The sequence below is a fragment of the Micromys minutus genome, assembly GCF_963924665.1.
Source record: "Micromys minutus genome assembly, chromosome: 8".
NCBI lineage: Eukaryota > Metazoa > Chordata > Mammalia > Rodentia > Muridae > Micromys > Micromys minutus.
In genome coordinates this window covers 10,085,955-10,108,752 of record NC_137977.1, presented here as the reverse complement: position 1 = coordinate 10,108,752, position 22,798 = coordinate 10,085,955, and the positions used below count along the sequence as shown (strand labels likewise).

The 22,798-nt window shown below is 35.2% G+C and overlaps 1 protein-coding gene across 1 annotated transcript in view; it reads left to right on the top strand.

Moving 5' to 3' along the window:
* Positions 1 to 22,798, top strand: part of CCDC178 (coiled-coil domain containing 178) — a gene marked incomplete at both ends in the record, with an annotated part of 360,112 nt that overhangs the window by 15,229 nt on the left and 322,085 nt on the right. Inside the window, 5 exons of the mRNA XM_080920521.1 lie at positions 1,018 to 1,157; positions 5,089 to 5,111; positions 13,945 to 14,024; positions 17,150 to 17,350; positions 21,201 to 21,421. Coding sequence (XP_080776647.1) covers positions 1,018 to 1,157; positions 5,089 to 5,111; positions 13,945 to 14,024; positions 17,150 to 17,350; positions 21,201 to 21,421 — 665 coding nt within the window. The remainder of the gene's footprint in view (positions 1 to 1,017; positions 1,158 to 5,088; positions 5,112 to 13,944; positions 14,025 to 17,149; positions 17,351 to 21,200; positions 21,422 to 22,798) is intronic.

Here is a 22,798-nt window from a genome sequence, read left to right as displayed (position 1 = left end):
AATTCATAAAGAACTCAAGAAATTAGATATCAAGGACCTAAATAACCCAATTAAAAAATGAGGCACAGTGCTAAACAAAGAATTCTTGACAGAGAAATCTCTAATGTCCAAGAAGTACCTAAAGATGTTTGGTGTATTTGATGTCCTTAAATATAAGGTGAATGTGAATCAAAATGACCCTGAGATTCAAGAATTTACACACACCAAAGTGGCTAAGATGAAAAACTCAAGGGACAACACATGCTCGCAAAGATGTAGACCGAGAGGATCAGTCCTCCACTGCTGGGGGGGATACAAATGTCTACAACCACAGTGGAAATCATTTTGGTGGTTTCTCAGAAAACTGAAAATAGTCTACCTCTAGACCCAGCTATACCACTCCTGGATAGAGACCCAAAAGATCCCGCCCCATTCCACACAACCATTTGCTCAACTGTGTTCATAGCAGCTTTATTTATAATGCACAGAATCTAGTAACAACCCAAATGTCCCTCAGCTGAAGAATGAATAAACAAAATACTGTTCATTTACACAGTGGAATACTACTCAGACATTAGAAACAAGGGCATCATTAATTTAGCAGGTATGGGTAAGCCTAGAAAATATCATCCTAAGTCATAAAACCCAGACTTAAAAGAACATACATGGTATATACTCACAAGTAGATATTAGCCATAAAGTACAGGGCAACCACACTTTAATTAACAGACCCAAAGAAGCCAGATAATTAGAATGGCCCAAGGGAGGATGGTTGAATCTTTTTTCAGAAGAGGAAATGAGGGAAGGAACTGGGTAAGAGAGAAGCTGGGGAAGAAGACAGCACAGGAGGCAACAGATATAAGGGATTATTTTATTTTGAACTTTTTAAGTTTTAAATTTTATTCAGTATTTTAACATAACTATTATATAACTTAGAGTACTAAGAAAATGTAGAAGAGTATTTTTGTATGTCTTGAACATCATGGTGTGCTGCTATGCACCTATTCCTGACTTTTCCCAATGTCTTCAATGCTTTAGAGGTGAATAAAGGCATCTACTTCAGCTACCCAAGTAGACGACACAGCTGTGCTTTGGTAAATATCCCTAAACCATGTGTAGGCAAAATGGTTGCCCACATCGAAGATATGGAATCTAAAATACAGGAACACTTGACACAAGTAAGTGATTTAATTTTGGGGGACTAATTCTGCACATATTAAGGGGTTTTTATTTAAGAGCAGTGAGGAATTATTTTGATAATTTTTATAAAATTCAAAATTTTAGCCCAGACAATCAATTTGCTAGTCTAGACATGTTTTTGGGAGTTTTATTCCATAGGTTACAATGACCTTATTAAGTAGTATTTTCCCTGTTCATTTGTTCTTCAATATAAACAATCATGCTAAGTTGTCATTTCCATCAGTCAACCTGACTAAGAGACAAACAAAGTTCACACGGAATAGTGAGGAATCGCTACAAGGGTGAATAATAAGTAAATTCATAGTCTCAAAGAACAGCGTACCCTTTTAAATGGGTTTTTTCTTTGCTAAATAAATACAGTAGGACTGTTGATGAAGACATGATGATTTTTTCTTGGTCATGTTAACCTGTCAAATTCTGCTTTGGTTATTCTAAAAATAATTCCATACTAAACTCTCAGCAACTTGCAATCATTTCATTTAGTAATGACCTGTTGAAAAATGAACAATTTCTCTATCTTGTTACTAAGATGACATTCTGAAAATCTGACACACGCATTCAGGCAGAGATGGACTTGCTACCTCTATGTCTTTTCTATTTCTGACTTAGAGAATGTTCTGATCTAGGAAGTCATCTCTTTTGAGAAGCTTTGTTCGAAGGTCACAGGTTTTGAAGAGACATGTCATATGACCTTATGTGTGAGAAGACCCTGACAGTGTGTTAGATCAAGTGTGAAAATAGGAAGAATGTGAGAGCACACACATGAGCTATGACAGCTAATAGCTATATACATTCTTTTCAAAATAATATTGTTCAATATTATTGCATGGCAGCACCGATTTTGCCTGTACACCTCCAAATCAAAATATACTTTAGCACTGTTGCAGAGCACATGGCAGACAGGTTCCCGATTCTGGAAGCAAATATAAAGAAATAGAACAGAAAGGTATTTATTGATGGATGTGCTTACCATTCTATAGACACTATAATCCTCAATTGCCTATATTATTTAAAATGGTAAAAACAGATCTGTATATGCCTTAATAAACCATTGTAATAGTTACTGTTCGTTGTAATCCTAATGTAAAGCATACCAGATATTTTGTTGTATCATGTTTCTTATATGTATAAAATTGCTACGGAGTGTTTTTGTGAAGTAACACAAGATAAAATACAATTTAAGACAATTCAGCATCTTGTTCAACTGGAAGATTATTTGTCACCACCATGTGACACATTACTAACCAAAAACACCAGCAGGAGAATTTACTTTGGCTCACAGGTTAAGGGATGCATTTCATGATTTCAGGGTAGGCATGGCACTCATTAGGAAGCCTCATACTTATAACAAAATTCAGCTAGGTCCACACATTACCTTTTCACATCTTGGCAGGCAGATTAAGAAATGCAGATCCAATAAAATGGATGGCAGGGTCTACTTTCTTCAGAGAATTCCCATCTCCCAAAGGTACCATCAGCTGTAGATTCAAACATACCAAACCCATCTGAGCATTTTAATTTCAAGCCATAATGACCTTGGAAAGAAATATCTTTTTTCTTGCAACTTTATTTTAAAAAGAGAGATGCATGTACAGATTTTTTAAAGCATTTTGGCATAAAACTGTGTGAATATATTTTTCTCAGTACTTGATTTTTTTAGAGGTTTGATTGTATGAATTGAAATCTTACTAGTTACCATAAGCATAAAATACATGTAGAACAGAACATAACATGGAAACAATCAGAGATTTCTTGTTGTGTATAGATCAAACATAATGATTTTTGAATACCAAAAATTGCCACCTTAAGAATGGATGTTTGGTTATTTTATTTCTCAACAGAATAGAATTCATGACAAGTGACAGAAAAAATCCTGGATAATTTTCTAAATAAATAAATAGATAGATAGATAGATAGATAGATAGATAGATAGATAGATAGATAGATAGATAAATACTGTTGCTTTCCACATTTCTGTCTTGGCATGGCTAATGTACAGAATTACTTAGTTTAGAATGACCTCTACTGAGTCTAAATTTTTCTCTTTGTTTCATAAAATCTTCAGGATGCTACCATGATTTATAAAACACTTTATAAAATATATATGAAGCATCTAAAATATTAAGATAATGTTCCCAAAAGAGAATAATAACATTATTACCAACCAACTGACGACTGAGTGATATTAAATTGTCTATATTTTTGTATTAATCACTTTCTGAGGTCTCAGGAATCCTGGTCTGAACCTTACAAGACAGAGACTCAAGACATATGAAATAAAAAGATCTCAGAAGCCTATGCTTCTTAAGATTACATAGTTGGTTCAGTCAGCCTGAGCCAAGGTGTGTTTGTGGGCTACAAACATCTCCATGCTGTACAGAGACATCTGTCCCTGACAATTGGCCAATCAATGCTTACAAATATGAATGTGAAGGTGCTTCCAATTCTAACTGGAAAAATTAACAACACATATGATGTGCTTTATCTCTGAAACTTTACATTTATTGACAGATTCTCTATGAACCCTTTGAAGCTTAGAGTTCTCTCAATCAGTTATACTTTACTTAAAATCTAAGGATTTTCAAAATATGACAAAACAATTATTTCATTTCTATCATTGGAATTTTTCTCCATCCGACTCTTAAAATTCACACCAACTGCATCACATGTTTCTACATAACTGTCTATTCTACCATCCTCTGAAATAACAAAATGCCAACTGCAAATCTATTTGGTGACTCTGAGTTGTGCATGCCCAGTTGGAATCCTGAATAATGTGGAAGAGCATTCTAGAATAGCCCACTTTATAATAATGCATTTCACAGTGACCAAAGTCAACCCTGGGGCTGTCTGGCAGTACTCTCTATTCTCATTGTCCATCAGAACTTTCTGTAGTCATCTATGCTGGTAACTCCAGCTCTTCTCTCAGCACAAAAAATCCTAGTTTTACCCTTTATCATTCATTATTCATTCCAATGAAAGCTCAAACTGTTATCATGTCATCTCACTTAAAGACATTGTTGAATATCACAAACATCATCTCTTATTCCCTAGAGGGTTTCTCTTTTAGCTCTGGCTATCCTTGATGGCCACCGTTCTGTCTTCTATAAGGCTTGCCTTTGTCCGTTGTGTCTTCTCTTCTGACTCTGGCAGTTGTCCTTATGTTTTTCAATCACTACCATCCCCATTTGAAATAAAAATTACTTTAAAATTTTTTATGTTTAATACAAAGTCTCATATCATGTACTTGTTACCTTTCCTGAAAAATGTTACTTGTACCAGGGAAGACTTTAATCATAGAAATCTGTCACCTCTATATCCTCAGTGCTGCGACAAAGATTTTTTTGTCACAGCACAGAGCCATCTTCTTGTAAGAAATATTACAAGCCTATACTTATATATTCTTCTTTTCTATTACCATTCGGAAAGTTAGTATCCTGTCATATTCACTCTCTCACCATTATTTGCTCATGCACAAGTTTTTGCAGTCCAGATTTTGTCCATATTGTCATGTTTTGTGCATGCTTTGGTAGCACATTAAGATTCAATGACTCTGCATTGAAAACTGTGTGGGGATAAAAAACATTTAAGAGGCTGAGATTTAAAAGTACCAATGTTTTTAAACTGTGGAAAAATTTTATTATAATAAAAAAGAAGTGGGCTTGAAATATATATATATATATATATTAGATAGATTATATATATATATATATATATATATATATATATATATATATATATACACACACTTTATATGAAACAAAGGAAAGTATAATATGGCCAATTATATAAAGCAAAAAACTAAATATTATCAGGAAGTTTGAATTTAAGTGGGTTTTAAGTGAATTTGCTGATTGTTTTTCTGTGATGTTTTACATTTTATATTTTTAAACTGTTTTGTTTTGACAGTTTGAAGCTTCTTTTGAAGAATGGTAAGAAACTTTAAAGATTTTTTATTTTTCTCTAAAATGTTGAACTTTTGGTTCTGTATAGTTCACCAATTTTATTTGAGAATAAGTGAAAAGCTTGAAAGTAGTTTTTCACATATTAGATGTTAAAATACAGGAAAGAAAGTGAAGAAGTTGTAGGGGAGATAGGGATGGGTGGAATAGACTTCTCGTGTGGAAAGGAACATTGTCAGATTTCTGGAATCTTGCAAAAAGTTGAAATCAACCAAGGAGAAACCCATTAAAGAAGCAGCCCACTGAGCTAGAACAGCAAGGCAATAGAAAATGTCTGCTTTTCATTCTCCTCTATCAGTGGTAGCCAGGAGAACATTCCATTTGTGTGCTATAAAGTCCTAGTGCCAGGGGGAATGAGGTTTTATTTTTAAAAGTGTCCATTGGGTGATTCTGGCCTGTACAAGTGATTCAAGTCATGGTGCTTGTGGGGTCTCCAGGCAGGGTGTTCCATACTTGTCACAGCAGCCAGGGCAACAGCAATAACTAGAGCAAGCCACAGATAGATCAGAATGCCTGGGGAGAGAAAGAATGGCACAGAAATGCATGAGGTGTACAGAATCAGCATTCCTAAACCTTGTAATGCCAGGTATTCTAGAAATGCACAGATGTTAAGATTAGAACCATATTCAGAATAACCAGTGATGCTCCCATCCTTCTATTCTGGTTGAACTGTGTGCACTCCATGGGCAGGAACCTTAGACAGAAACATGGTTGTAATCAGCTAAGATGAATATGAGAGTTTCACAATACAAAACAAGTTGCATGCGTTGGGCATAAGTTTTCTTTCTTCCTTTTCTTACAAAACATATAAATAATATAGAAAATAGCTGTTGGGAATGGTTGACTTATATAAAAATAGACTAAGCCTTCTAATAAACAGATGAAAGTAGAAAAAAATGGATAAAATCACATGATCCCGGTAATTTCTAGAACCATAAAAGCTACTGTAGGTGACTCAAGAAAGAAAAAAAATTTCTGACATAAAACAAAGGAGATCAACAATGTCCGTATTCAAAGATATTAGTCTGAACATAGCAATAAAATGATTCCTAATGACATATTGCTAAGCCCGTAGATGAGTTTCTTGTTTAATTTTAATCAGCTAAGCTTCTTGCAGTAGATGGAAATTAAGAGAATGTGCAGAAAGTCGGAGATTTACAGAATTCATTCCTCAGTGGAACATCTCTGTCATATTCCCCTTCTCAAAGCTCTAGGGTCTGTGAATAAGAGGAGGGAAAAACACTGTAAGAGCTACAATGGATAGAACTTCGAGGAAGCAGTGTCTTCCTGACACAACAGGGCTGATCCATATAGAAACGCACAGACTGTGCAAACACACACAAGACTCTCACAGGTTCAATCCTTGTGGAGTCACAGCACTAAGAGAGAGGAAGTAGACATTTGGGTCCACTCACAAATAGAAAGTATTTGCTGTTGATACCTGCTGCCAAAGAGAAAAATCATTTTCTTTAGTGCAGTGTCACAGTCATATCAACCATACTTTAGGACAGGCCCTATCACCATAACAGCTGGATAACACAAACTTAACTTCATGGGGTTTTCCTGTTTGTTTGTTTGTTTGTTTGGTTAGTTTCTTTTGTTTTGTGGGCCTTTGTTTTGTTTCTTTTGTTTTGGCTTCTGTTACTGTTGCTTTATTTGTTGTTTGTTTCTATTTTCAATTTGTGTGTATGTGTGTGTGTGTGTGTGTGTGTGTGTGTGTGTGTATTTGTCTCTGTGTCTGTGTATCAATCATCTCTCCCCCCTCCTTTGTCCCACTCTTTCCCTCTCTTTCTCTCTCTCTCTCACTGTGTGTGTGTGTGTGTGTGTGTGTGTGTGTGTCCCTTCCTCTCTTTTCTAAATTGATTTATTGATATGGGGACAATTAATTTTTTATCATTTTTATTGAATATTCTCTGTATTTACATTTCAAATGTTATCCTATTTCCCACCCTTGCTTTTATGACAAAGTTTCTACTCTCAACCACCCACTTCCACCTCAGCTCCTTTGCATTCCCCTACACTGGGAAAATATGGCTTCACTGGACCAAGGGCCTCTAATCCTGTTGATGCCAGAAAATGCCAGCCTCTGCTACACATGTAACTGGAGCCTTTGTGTCACTCCATGTATACTCATCGGTTTGTGTTTTAGTTGCTGGGACCTCTGGGGGAAGGGAGGCTTTGGTTGATTGATATGGTTCTTCTTCCCATGAGGTTACAAATGCTTTCAGCTTCTTCAGTCATTTCTCTAGCTCTTCCATTGGCGAGCCCATGCTAATTCTAATGGTTAGCTGCAAGCATTGTCATCTGTACTAATATGGCTCTGGCAAGACCTCTGAGGAGGCATCCATATCAGACTCCTGCTGTTAAACACTTTTTGGCATCAGCAATAGTGACTGAGTTTGGTGGCAGATTATTGAACAGATCAACAGGTGAAGCAGTCTCTGGATAATCTTTTCTTCAATCCTGCTTCTCTATTTGTCCCTATGTTTCCTCCCTTTGTTCTCCCTTCTAAGGAAAACTGAGGTATCCACATTCTGGTCTTTCTTCTTTTTGAGCTTCATAAATTGTTTGATAGATTCTTGGGTATTCTAAGCTTCTGGGCTAATACCTGCTTATTAATGAGTGCATACCATGTGTATTATTTTCTGATTGGAATACATCACTGAGGATGATATTTTTCTAGTTCCATCCATTTGCCTAAAATTTTCATGAAGTCATTGTTTTTAAATAGCTGAGTATTAGTCTGCTGTGTAAACATATCACAGTTTCTGTATCCATTGTTTTGTTGAAGAACATCTGGGTTCTTTCCAGCTTCTGGATATTATAAATAAGGCTGCTATGAACATAGGAAAGCATGTGCGCTTGTTATATGTTGGAGCATCTTTTGGGTGTATGCCCAGGAGTGGTATAGCTGGGTCCTCAGGTAGTAGGACTATGTCCCATTTCCTGAGGAAATGACTGACTGAATTCCAGAGTAGTTGTAACAGCATGCAATCCTACCAGCAATTCTTTTTTCCTCATTTGAGAATTCTTCCTTTAGCTCTGTCCCTTATTTTTTAATAGGGTTATTTGATTCTCTGGAGTCTAACTTTTTGAGTTCTTTGCATATATTGAATATTAGTCCTCTATTGGAAAGGTAAAAATCTTTTCCCAAACTGTTTGTTGCCATTTTGTTCTTTTGACTGTGTCCTTTGCCTAATAAAGTTTTGCAATTTTATGAGGTTCCATTCTGTTGATGTTTGATCTTAGAGCATAAGCCATTGGTGTGCTATTCAGGAAATTTTCTCCTGTGGCTATGTGTTCTAAGACCTTCCCTCTTTCACTTCTATTAGTTTCAGTATACTTGGTTTTATTTGCAGACCCTTGATCCATGTGGATGTGAGCTTTGTACAGGGAGATAAGACTGGATCTATTTGCATTCTTCTGCATGCCGACTGCCCATTAAACATTTCTTGAAGAGGCTGTTCTTTTCCATTGAATGTTTTTAGCTCCATTGTCAAAGATTAAGTGACCAGAGGTGTGTGGGTTTATTTCTGTGTCTTCAATTCTGTTTCATTGATCTACCTACCTGTCTCCTTACCAATAACATGTGGTTTTTTTTTCACAATTGATCTGTGATACAGCTTGAGGTCAGGAATGGTGATATTCCCAGAAGTTCTTTTATTGTTGAGAATAGTTTTCACTATCCTAGGTTTTTGTTATTTCATATGAATTTGCAAATTGCTCTTTCTAACTCTATGAAGAGTTGAGTTGAAATTTTGATGGGAATTGCATTGAATTTGTAAATTGCTTTTGACAAAATGGTCATTTTTACTATGTTGATTCTGCCCATCCATGAGCATGGGAGGTTTTCCCATCTTCTGAGATCTTCAATTTCTTTCCTCAGAGTCTTGAAGTTCTTTTCATATAGATCTATCACTTGCTTGGTTAGGATCACACTAAGAAATTTTATATTATTTGGGACTATTGTGAAGGCTGAGGAAGTCTACTGATTTGTTTGAGTTGATTTTATAACCAGCCACTCTGCTGAAGTTGTTTATCAGGTTTAGGAGTTCTCTAGTCAATTTTTTTTTTTTTTTTTTTTTCGGTTAATTGCTCTTACTCGGGCTTCAAGTAGTACATTTAATAGTTAGGGGGAGAGTGGGCAGCCTTGTAAATCCATGATTTTAGTGGAATAAATTCAAGTTTATCACCATTTAGTTTGATGATCTGACCATTTAGTTTCCTGTTTTACTGTCTATTGTTTTACTATTTAAGTATGATCCTCAATTTCCTGATCCTTCTAAGGCTTTTCTCATGAAGGAGTGCTGAATTTGTGGAATGCTTTTTCAGCATCTAAAAAGATGATCATGTGGGTTTTTTTCCCTTTGAGTTTGTTTATATAGTGGATTATGTTGATGGATTTCTGTTTATTGCACCATCCCTGCATTCCTGAGGTGAAGCCTACTTGATCACGGTGAATGGTTGTTTTGATGTGTTCTTGGATTCAGTTTTCAAGGGTTTTATTGAGTATTTTTGCATTGACGTTCATGAAAGAAATTGGTCTGAAGTTCTCTTTTTTTGTAGGGTCTTTGTGTGGTGTAGGTATGAGCATAATTGTGGCTTCAAAAATGAATTGGGCAGTGTTGCTTCCATTTATATTTTGTGTAATCATTTAATGAGTATTGAGATTATGTCTTCTATGAAGGTCTGATAAAATTCTGCACTAAACCCATCCTGTCCTGAGCGTTTGTTTGTTTGTTTGTTTGGGAGACTTCTGATGACTTCGTCTATGTCTTTAGGGGTTATGGAACCGTTTAGATAGTTTATCTGATCCTGATTTAACTTTGGTACCTGGTATCTAGAAAACAGTCCATTTTCTCCAGATTTTTCCAGTTTCGTTGAGTTTAAGCTTTTGTAGTAGGATCTGATTATCTTTTGAATTTCTTCTGTTTCTGTAGTAATGTCTCCCTTCTCATTCCTGATTTTGTTAATTTGAATTTTAATAATAAAATGTCTTTAACTTCTTTCTTTTTTTTTTTTACCAAGTTATCATTGAGTAGAGCATTTTTCAGCATCCCTGTATATGTGGGCTTTTACTTGTTTTTATTTTTATTAAAGATCAGACTTAGACTATGGTGGTCTGATAGGATAGGATTATTTCAATCTTTTTTGTATCTATTGAAACCTCTTTTGTGAATGACTATATGGTCAGTTTTGAAGAAAGTTCTATGAGGTGATGAGAGGAAAATATATTCTTTTGCTTTAGAATGAAATATTCCATGGACGTCTGTTAAATTCATTTGGTTCATAACTTCTGTAATTTTCACTGTGTCTCTGTACAGTTTCTGCTTACATGATCTGTCTATTGATGATAGTGGGGTATTGAAGTCTCTCACTATTATTTTGTGAGGTGCAATACATTCTTTGAGCTTTAGCAAAGTTTCACTTATGAATGTGGTTGCCCTTGCATTTAGAACATAGATGTTCTGGATTGAGAGTTCACCTTGATAGATATTTTTTTCCTTTCATGAGTTTGAAGTGTCCTTCCTTATCTTTTTAAATAACTTTTGCTTGAAGTCAATTTAATTTGATATTAGAATTGCTACTTTTGCTTTTTTCTTGGAACTATTTGCTTGGAAAATTTTTTTGCAACCTTTTACTCTGAAGTAGTTGCTGTTATTGCCACTGAGGTTTCTGTATGCAGCAAAATGCTGGATCCTGTTTACATATCTAGTCTGTTATTCTAGGTATTTATATTGGGGAATTGAGTCCAGTGATGTTAAGAGATATTGAGGACTAGTCATTGTTGTTTCTTGTTATTTTTTGTTGTTATTGATAAAATTATATTTGTGTGCATTTCTTTTTGGGGGTAAAGTTGTTGCTTTTCTGAGGGTGTAGTTTCTCTCCTTTGTTGGAGTTTACCATCTCCACTGTGTAAATTTGTTCTTGTCATGGAATATATTTTATTGTTTTAAAAATTCAACACAAAATTTATAAATTAAAAAAATGTACTGATGTAAGGGAAGCAAAAATAAGATAGTGGTTGTATCTTAGAAAAACAGGAATTTTGAAACAAATTTGAAATATAATAGTATGCAACCATTGCTTATATTAATTCTATTAACATTTATGAAAATGATATACAATGGAGTACTACTCAGCTATCAGAAACAATGACTTTATGAAATCTTTAAGAAAGTGGATGCATGTAGAGAATATTATCCTGAGTGAGGTAACCCAGTCACAAAAGAACAGACATAATATGCAGTCACGGATAATTGGATACTAACCCCAGAAAGCTCTGAACACCCCAGAAACAACTTACAGCCTATATGAAATTCAAGAAAAACAAAGGCCAAAAAAAAAAAAAAAAAAGAAAGAAAAAGAAAGTGAAAAACCATTATGCTTAATCTTTACACACCAAGAAAACCTGACTATTTCCAGGTTACATCTTGTTTTACATGTACTTTACGCTCATTGTAACTAGTAAGATTTTAATGCATACTATCAAACCTTTAAAAAAATCAAGTACTGACAAAACTGTATTCATATACTTTTATGCAAAAATGCTTAAAATCTGTACATTTATCTTTGTTTTTTAAAATAAAGTTGTTAAATTTCAAAAAAAAAGAAAACTATACACAAAAATCAAGATGTGAAATTTGTTGAATTTTATAAAATCTAAAGTATTGCAACAGAGTGGTATTACATGTGGTATTTAAGATAATCACTGAATGTATGTCATTCTTATGATCCCTGATGATATTTGGTAGGCACAGGGATTTTTGTTAATTTTAATGACATTTAGTAAAAGCTATTAAAAAATTCTTCCATTGATGCTCATTTATGTTAAAATTTTCATCAATGAAAATATAAAAAAAATTAAAACACAGGAAAAATCAATTTATGACCCTAGAATACACTAGAGAAATAGTGATAATAGTAGCAAATGATATATTAGTCAAAATCTTGTAAGAAATTCCTTTAAAAGAGAAATGGCTTCTTCAGCCTTTTTCCTAGCTCTTCAATTGGGATTCTTTGGCTCAGTTTGCTATGATCATCTGCCTCTGTCTTAGTCAGGTGATGACAGAGCATCTCAGAGGACAGCCATGCCAGGCTCCTATCTGCAAGCACAACATTTTATCAGTAATAGTTTCAAAGTTTGGTGCCTGAATATGGGATGAATCCCAAGGTCTCTGGATGGCCTTTCCTTTAGTTAGTCTCAGATAATTCTGTCCATGCATTTTCTATAGACAAGAACAATTCTGGGATAAAAATTTTGAAATGTGTCGGTGGCCCCATCTCTCAGTTGAGGGCCATATCTGTATACTGGAGGTGGTCTATCTTTCCACATTTGTCATTTCTGTTGGGTCCTGGGAGCCTCTCACATCCCTGGTGTCTGGGGTTTTCTAGTGATTCCCCAACCCACTCTTCTGCATATTTCTATCCATTCCCTTGGCCCTGTGATTTTCTCTCCTGTCTCCCCTCACCCCTTCTTGATCTTGCTTCTTCTTTTTTTTTTCTTCTCCCTCCCCTCTCCCACCCAGGTTCCTCTGTCCCATTATTATTTTGTTCTCTTTTCTAAGTGTGATTGAAGCACCCATACTTAGGCTTTTGTTAGCATTAAATTGTGTCATGGGTATTCTGAGCTTTCTGGCTAATATCTACTTATCAATGAGGACATAATATATCAGTCCTGTTGTGTCTGGGTTACCTGAATCGGGATTTTTTCTAATTCTATTCATTTGTCTGCAAAATTTAAAGGAGTAGAGGGGATTGCAATTTCATAGGAAGAGCAATAGTTTCAACAAATCACATTTCTCAGAGCTCCCAGGGATTAAGCCACCAACCAAAAAGCAACATGGGCAGGTCTATGGATCCTGCTATATGTGTAGCAGAGAGCTGTCTTGTCTGGCCTCAGTGGGAAGGAATGCATTTGTTTATGCAGAGACTTGATGCCCCAGAGAAGGGAATGCTAGAAGGGTAAGCTGGACTGGGTGGGTGGTTGTGTGGGGTAGCACCCTCTTAGAGGTGAAGAAGAGGGGAAATGGGGTGAGGAGCAGTTCTTGGAGAGTGTACTGGGAAGTGGGTCAACATTTGAAATGTAAATAAATAAAATAATTAATAAAAAACAAATGACCTTTTATCTGGCTTTTTTTTTTCATAAATATTACTTACTTTAAGTGTTAAATGGTTAACATTACCCTTTGTAGCTTCTATTGTTTTCCCAGAACACACTAATCTGAAAACAAAATATTATATCATTCAACTGATTTTCAGTCAAACTTATCTCTTCAAACTGAAGAGGTAGCTCAGTCCTTTATAGTCTTGAAGAAAACATTACTTCAGTTTTCAGCACCTACATTAGGCTGATCACAACAAATGAACTCCAGCTCCAGCAGACCTAATGACCTCTTCTGCTAGGCAAACACCTACATATCAGCATAGAATACACACACACACACACACACACACACACACACACACACATATACACACACATGAATGTAAACATGCACACCATTTATAAATTAAGCTGCATCATAAAATTTCTAGGAAATAAGAAATTGCAAATAAAAATATTGTTTTAATGTCCTCTCAAGAGAAAGTTCAAGACAATTGCAATTGTTTTAAGTTACTATTAATTTGAGTATAAGTACTGGATAATAGAATTTTCTTCTATCTGTTCACTATACAGTACGCTTACCATGTAAATTTCATTTGACATTCCACAGAAATGCTTTATTAAGTTTTGTATAACAAACTTTGAATGCATCTGTCTTTTAAAAATGATGCCATCTTTCTTGTTCTGTATGTGTAGGACTTCGGTGACAAAAGAGAAACTGGAAGATTTGGGTGTCTCTGCTCCAGAGGAAATAGTCCAGCCAAAAAAAGCAAAGGGTAAGTCTGTTTTTGATACTTGGTGATGTATAATTGTTTCTATGTCATTGGCCTTTTATTTAATAGAGTTCTGATGTCAACAATTATAATTTTATATGTTTTCTGGATATTGAATAGTGAAAAGAGCCACTATACCACTCTGGAAAGCATGTCCTCAGGTAACATATATTATTGATGATTTCTATACCAGACACTGGGCTAAATTATGGGCTGACAGTGATACCTGCCCAGAACTCAAAAAATAAAATCAGTTAAGAATCACTGATAAAACTTTCTGTGAAATCAAGGTATTGTCTGTCTGTCTGTCTGTCTCTCAAGTAGGGCAACCATCATCCAAAAAAAAAAAAAAAAACACTACTACTGATTAGTTGGCATGTACCCAATAAGACTAAAGAACTTAACTCTAAGGTTTAGTCTTACAGCAAAAATACAAATAGTTGTGGTTCAGTGGCTTCCATAGCATCAGGATTTACTAAAAGTAATGAAAAAGCTGAAAAATGCAAATACTGGATTAAATTTACTATTGCATATGTGCGATTATACCAAATTTCTCATCTTAGCTTGTTGCAAAAATTTACAAGTACCTTTACTAGAGGACAACTGATGAATTCGGGACTTTTCATTAAAAGGAAGGATATTTTGTTTAAAAGCATTGCTCATTCCTGTGCTCTGTTTTGACTGATTCATTTTATTTATTTTCTGTATTAATATCTATGGAGAAGGTAAAAGCTTCAATATTTATAATCACAGATGCGGAGGAAAAAAGATTAACTCACTGTTGGCCACAATCACAGTAAAAGTGTCTAGCATAATATCCATCAGAAATATTCTAGTATGAGACTAAGACACACACGGTTCCAGAAGATAGTGTTTTTTTTTTTAAAGCATTTGTGTTAAAAAGTGCAAGCCATTGCTTAGATATACAGTAAGTGAGTCAGTTTGGGAAAACAATTAGAAAGATGCATATGAAAATGGATCAGAGGCACTGAAAATCACTTCCAGATGTTATTTGTTCATATGTTGTTAAAGAGAGAGCAGAGGGTAATTTGTAAAAATGAGGATTTACACATGTAAATCCATTAAGTTCAAGTGTTAGGGTTGGTAATGACATGAGGATCTTTGTGGATTTTAGACAAAATTAGTGTCTTAGGGAGATTGATTATGGAATCACTCACAAATGTTTAATGTTGAATGAAGAGAAAAGAACTCGCTCAATAAAGTACCCACAATGAAAGTAAACTGTGGCTCAAAGAAACTGGATAAAGCTGGGGTCAAAGAAAGTTATTTTTCCCAGTAAGATTATTTTTGAAGGCTACACGTCAATGTCTTTTATAAGCTCTCTAGGATAGTAGAGGATATGCAATAGTTTAGTTTGCCTTCATAGCCATGTCATGGTCATTTATCATACTGTCATCTCACAGAAAAGCCATTGTCTTTATCATCTGAGAGAGAGAAAAAAGAGATTTATCTATTTCTTTCTTCTTTTATGCCATCTCACTATCTCAGTTCTCCCTACATGGTGTCCTTTAATGTCCCGACACTGTGCTTATGTATTCTTGTCATGTTACATGTTGGCAAAAGTCAGCCAGTGTAGCTACAACTATCAGCAGAACAGGCCTCTCTTCTGTCTTTCGTGTGCTGTTCTCTCCAGAGGATAGCACATTATTGTTGTTGGAAGAAATAATAAGCTTTGTACACATTTTGTTCACAAGGAGATGATTGAATACCTCTGCTAATACTTTAATATTAAGCCATATTCTTCCAGAGCTGTGAACCAGAGACCACAGGCGTCTCTCATTAACAGAGTTAATTAAGGCTGAATAAATAGAATTTGAAAATTTCTGATGAATTCTTGCCAAGGCTAAGTGGAGAAGTTATTATCTGATAAAGCTGAAGAATATCAATGCCTTCTTTTCCAGGAATTGAGTAATCTTCAATATTGATTTAAATTACTCACTGTGATTTGTGTCCATAAAGATCTGGAGGAAGTATGGATGGCCATGATTTAAGAAGAAAGCAGCCTATATGGTGTTTTACTTCCAGGAGTGATTCTCAAAAAGTTACTCATTGAGATTTACATATTTTTAATGTGTGTACTAAACAGCCTGTCTCCAAATAATATGACATTATCTTTTTATTATTTCCATGATGGGGTTATATAATTTTAATTCTCTTTGGTTTGTTTGCAAGGTAAATCTCTTGCTCTGTGGCTCAGACTGTCCCTGAACCCCAGGGATTTTGCAATCCCATCCTGCTATCCTGTCAAGTAATGATAACACAGGCCAGTGCCACCATGCCTGGGTGTTTTACAGTATAAATGGTCTTTTAAAGATTATTTAACTTTTCTAACATTCCTTTTCTTTTCTTTTATTTATTACTTCCCTTCCTTCCTCCCTCCCTCCCTTCCTCATCTCTCTCTCTCTCTCTCTCTCTCTCTCTCTCTCTCTCTCTCTCTCTCTCTCTCTCTCTCTCTCTCTCTCTCTCTCTCTCTTGTCTTTCTTTTTCTATTTTATTAACAAGCTGTAAGCATAAGATGAGCATATTCTGAGCAATTCTAACCTGACTACACTGCTAATACTCAGGCAAATGCCCCACTACTTGCCAGTCTAGTCTGGCCCTGGCTCACTCTGGCCCACGTATGTCTACATGGATGTTCTCTCATCACTGTCTCATGGTACATCCTGATCTGTCTACATGATTCCTCTACAACTTTTTCTCTTAATGGTTCTCTCTCTCTCAGAAGTCCCACTCTATTCTCTTTGCCCAGACTAGTTCTTTATTTAACATACTACTTTCTTCTCCCTTTGTCTGCCAAGTGTCAGATTGTTCTTGTGTTGGATTTAGTGTTTCTTTCTGAGACTAGGTAGTTCACTCTATAGACTGCATTAATTTAACAATGATTAAAGAAACTTGATCACTTGCTTGGAGGATGTCTGTGTACTGTTCAAATGGTTATTTCTGTACCAACAGAGAGTTGAGTACAGCCTGGATTTTGGCATTGTTTATTTTTTTAAAGATTGCCTGCCTCAGTTCTTTGGATAGGTTCTTCTTTATCACCTACTAGCATTCTTTTCTTATAAATACATGGCTTATTAATAAGTGTGAATGTGTGTTGCTACTTTAAGATGAGAAGTGTCCCGAGTTAAAGAAGAGGATGGAGACATTGCTCTCAGAGGCCATTCACCTCATTAAAAGTCTGGAAACTGACAGAGCTGAAGCAGAACAAGCTTTAAAACAACAAAAATCAAGAAAGAAAAGGATTAGCATGAAAATTGACTCTTGGTCCATTTGGAAGCTCCAAGAACTCCCAGTAGCTGTACAGAAAGGTAACAAGAGTTTCTCCTTCACCCCTCTCCATTAGGGTAACAGAAGAGTGGACCACATCTCTGGATACATAATTTACTAGTAGAGGTTGCTTACAGACTGGAGCAAGAATGAAATACAGTATTAGACACTGGGATGAATCCAGAGACACAAACCTTGACTGGGCTTTTAAATGTGTTGAAAATCTCATTCATTAGTATATCACAGAAAGAGGCAAACTTTTGACATAGATTACTTACCATAATTGCTCTAACATTAGAGTTAAAAAAAAAAAAACTCCATAAATCTAATGGCCCTATTGGTGTCATTAGCTATGTTTGGCGATATAGAAAAATTCAGATTTTGAAGTGTCATGTTGGGAATGACACTCACTTACTTTTGAGAACCTGGATGTAAATTCAGTTTGAAAGAAGCATTTAGCAAGAAGGTTACTTTAATATGTTTGCAGGAGTAACTTGGGCAATAGCTGTTTAAGAAAATGCTGTTTTTTAAAGCATATAGAAGAAGAGCTAGAATGGAATATTACACAACCTAGTTTTTGGCTACTGTGTCATTAAAGTATATCCTGTATCATTAAAACATTGTTGACAAGTCCAGAGGCTAGAAATTCGTATTCCTTTTGAGTTAAGAAATCATTGGCTCTGAAGTAATTTTTTTTTAAAAAATAGGATACTCATATAATCTCTCACTTAAGATAAAGGCCTGTACTGGTAGTCATTGTTCTGAGATAATAGACATTAACTTAAAGCATATGTTCTACAGAACACATGAATAAACCTTTATTGTAACACTAAATCTCCTAAAAATATGACCTCCAAAGTAAATATGTACATCCTGAGGAGTTGCAAGAATATATTATTTATATGGTCTTTTTGTCTAATCCTTTCTTGAGCCTAATTTACTATATTAATATTATGCTAATGAATTACTGCACTTATAACAACTTATAAACCTATTTATGGAAAATATGATGAGGCATGGGAGGCTCAGAATAGGTGCATCAGGACACTGGAGATCCCAATAGGTTCTTGAGTTGCCTCATATTCCCATGCACAGCGCATCTGCAGTTTCCTCATTGCCACTCCTCATTAGCACTGGTAGAAAAGCTGATGTTAGGAGCTCATCTTTTGAATGTTGCTCTGGTTATCTTATAAGACATTTAACATAATTTAGAATCTATGGGTTTGAGTCTGTTTAGAGTAATATTCAGGGAGCTGTATTAATAAAATTAATATATATGTATATACATTCTAGTAAACAATAAATGTAATAAATTCTAATGATAGATAATAACTTATGGTTTAGATTAACTTTTAATTATTACTTTTAAAGGTCTACTTAAATTTCAAATGTGTACTTACTTGCTTTATTTTATTTACATGTGTTATACATGCAGTATAAATTAAAGTCATTACTATATACTTGTTACAAACTTCCTGTATGAAAAATGTTTCTGAAAATCTATTTCCAGGAACCATCTGGCTTTGTATGGGTATAAATAGAACACAATCCTGAAATGTTATTAATCTGTTTATGAAGTATAGAATTAGATATTTTTGTTTCTAGTATCGTAAAGCATCTTTTATAATACATTTTAAAAACTCGTCTTTTAAAACAGCTGTAAGTAGGATATTTGTCAACACAAACATTTAATAAAATTAGGGAACCCATCTGTTGCTTTCCTAGATCTCTTTCAGGGACTCCTCTAGTCTTCTGTCCTGTCTGCTACAATACATATGTTTTGTTTTATTTCCCAGAAAGCAGGTTCACAATGGCTTTTGCTAAAGATGTTTTCTATAGTCTAACTTCCTTTTGGGTCAGCTAATAAGAATCCACATGAGACACCATGAAGAATTCACTGAGGAGGTTGGGTCAGTCTATTCACAGCTCTTGTACTTTCCTCTCTGTCGTGTTTGTCATAACACACCTCTAAAATGACAGTTCTTTTTATCTATCTGATATCTAGTGCTATCTAAAGAATTCTTTATCTTTTTTCTGTTAAAGATTAACAGAAATGGCTTCCCACATAAGTTGGGTGTTATATGATCCTGCAAGCTATAACTTGGTTTGTATATCTTTGTTCTCTTGCAAAATAAGGAGACACATACATTTTATCATACACCACAGGCATCTAGAAGCACAAATGAATGACTGCCTCAGACTCCCCTGGGGTTTCACATGCTACTTTTAGGCGATTTCTGGTATCCACACATCTTTGCTTGTGGATCTGTGAATACTTCTCTATAGCTCTAATGAAAGAGGAAGAAATCTTAGGTTCAAGAATGAACATGTTCCGCAGTATATGATGCATTTTGTAGAGCTTGCATGTCCTGCTCAATTTGAGAACCGAAGGCAGCTTTCCACAAAAAGAATAATTTAAAGTACCCTTGGAAGAACAGATGGGTAAGGCATAGGTGGGAAATAGCAAATGGGAAAGAAACACTCAAGGGATGGAGACTATGAATGTGAGTAAATCAACAATATGGAACACACACACACACATGCACCCACACATGCACATGTACACACATGTACACACATGCATACATACACACATGCACACATACATACACACAGCCATAAACATATGCACACATTCATATATATATACACAGACACACAGTCACAAACACATGCACACACAAATACACATATACACATGCACACACAACCATACACACACATATACGCATATACATATACACAAGCACAGAAACAGGCATACACACAGATAATTAAGAAGATAGACAATGTAAAATAGCTAATTAAAAGGACAGACATGAACACCAGAAAGTATGGAAAACTGTGACATACCCTGCTAACTGGGGGTTGTTGGATAATGGCCTTTGTAGACAAAAAGAACAGAAAAGGTTACTTACTTCACATTGTATTATTATTATGGACATATTCTTCTCAACACCTCTGTATTCATACATTCATTTATTTATTAATGGGGTCTTATGTATTTCAGACCGGCCTTGAATGAATTCCTTTGTAGCTAAAACCTTGATATTTCTATGTTTATGCCTATAGCTCTCACAATTAAATAAAATGCCCCTCTGCCTCCCTCTCTCTCTCTCTCTCTCTCTCTCTCTCTCTCTCTCTCTCTCTCTCTCTCTCTCTCTCTGTGTGTGTGTGTGTGTGTGTGTGTGTGTGTAAAATGACCATGATTTTTGTTGGTGGTAGTAAATTGGATTTATTATAAGATTATCAATCTTTAGTGCTGGGATTATAGGTGTGGGAAGAATCGCCATGCCTGTTGATGTTGGGGACCTAACTCAGAGCATTGTGGGTGCTGCCAAACACTCTTTGAATTGAGCTATATCTCCAAGCCCGCTAATTTTAGAGGAATGAATGATCTCATTATTTATTTTTGGTAAATAAATTTTATGCTTATAATAATTTTCATTTTTTGCATTTTTTTTTCTGTAATTGGAGGATCTTAAATAAGAACCATGGCTACTCTCTCATGCTGACACTTCTGAGTCCAATTTTATCCTTTAAGTTTTGTATGTTTCTGGAAGGCATCTACTCTTTCAATATTATTTTCATTTTAGCATGGTTGCATAAAATGTGTATATGTGTGCTTGTAAAATGATCAGTTTGTGTGTTGATGGACAAAAATTAAATTTATACAAAAGTTTATCAACTAATAAAGCAAATTTTACTCCTTTTTTGACAAATGAAAAAAGCATTATGTTTTACAATTCAATATTTAAATAACCCTTTTTCAGATTCATAGATGAATAACTTCTAAAGCTAAAGGAGCATCTGAGTATCATCGAGTAATTCTTTCTTGATCTCCTTTTGCCTGCTCTGAACTCAGATTTACTCTCATTCATTTTCTTTCAGAACACGAGAACTTCACCAAAGATATTGCAAGCCTGAACAGCCAGCTTCAAGACATGATACTCGAGGTGGACAGCCTGCAGAAGCAGAAGGAGAAGCTGGAAGAAGCCAATGAAAAGATTCAGATGGACATAGACTACATGATTTCTCATAGTGCTCTGCTGGATAATAAGCGCAAACAGGAGCTAAAATCTCTGAAAGAGCGTTACCATAAAAAGTTTGAGGTGAGTGGATCTCTATTTCCTTTGTTGTTCTGAAATATTTCTACTGTAAGAATTGAATATGTCTTCTAATGTTGATCTGTAGTTTATTGCTCCAATAAGCTTCTTATTTATAATTTATTGGGATTCATTTAGACATTATCTTTGAGACTTATCTATGTACCTATGGCATTTAATAACATCCAGTTGACTCATTAAAATTATGGAGACTCAAAATTACCTGGTTATTTTTAAATCAGAGTTTTAACTGAGTGAGAAAGCAAGTAGAACATATCAACAATTTAATTGTTGGTGAAAATTACAAACCTAATGCTACTTCAAACGATTCTATCACACCAATCACATTGTGGATTCATTTTATAGAGAAATAATTTATTTGCAACTGCCCTACAAATAACATATTTACCTCATATTAGTATTTGATCACTTTGAAGTAAATAAAACAAGGCCTTACATGTCGAGCACACAGCCATTCTTCACCATCATCATAAAAAAAAAACTAACTTTCATCTATTCATTAAAACAATGTAACAATGTTACATCTTTAAATTACACAATACTTTTATACTTTGACTTTGTAGGTCTCTGCATCTTTTTTAAGGTAACATATTAGTTTTAAACTTTTATGTTTCTTTATGTGTATGTGTGCCTGCTATTCTACATTTGTCCATGTACATTCAAGCATGTGTGGAGGCTAGAAATGTCTCCCAAGTTATGAGTGGTTGTGAGCCCCTGCATGCGGGTACTTGGACCAAGCCGGGCTTCTTTACAGCAGCAGCCATTGTTCGCTTCCCCTGCTCTGTTTCTCCAACCCCGTGCATTGCTTTAATGTAACTGAACTACGTTTCAGACAAACCTAATTTATATTAGTTGTATATTCCATAACATACATCAGCTTAATGTTCTCTCTCTCCCTCCCTCCTTCCTTACCTCACTCCCTCCCCCCTCTATTGCTCTGTGTGTGTGATCTTATTTTTTCTAATATGTATTGACAAAACTGCATATTGCCAACACATAGTAATTCCACACTAAAATTTTTCTTTCAACGTACATATTCACTTTCCTCAGCTGTGTTCCTAAAGGTTACTAAGTAGTAGGCAAGTCCCATATTCTGTTTTATTAGCTAATACCCTACTGTTCTCCAAAGCTCCTCTAAAAACGTGCCTGCAGTAGTGCCCATTCTAAAGCCTCCTTTTTCCCTCTGGAGAACAGTCGTTCTTCCTATACCTTTCTACAATTTGACAATGTGGCAGCTGGAGTTATGTCTCTGATTTCTTGGCCAAATTTTGCTTCCACTGCGAAGGAGGCTGGAACTCTGAGAAAACTCCTTGACAAAGACTGACCTACTCAAAAATATTACCTCTCACTATTTCTAGTTGT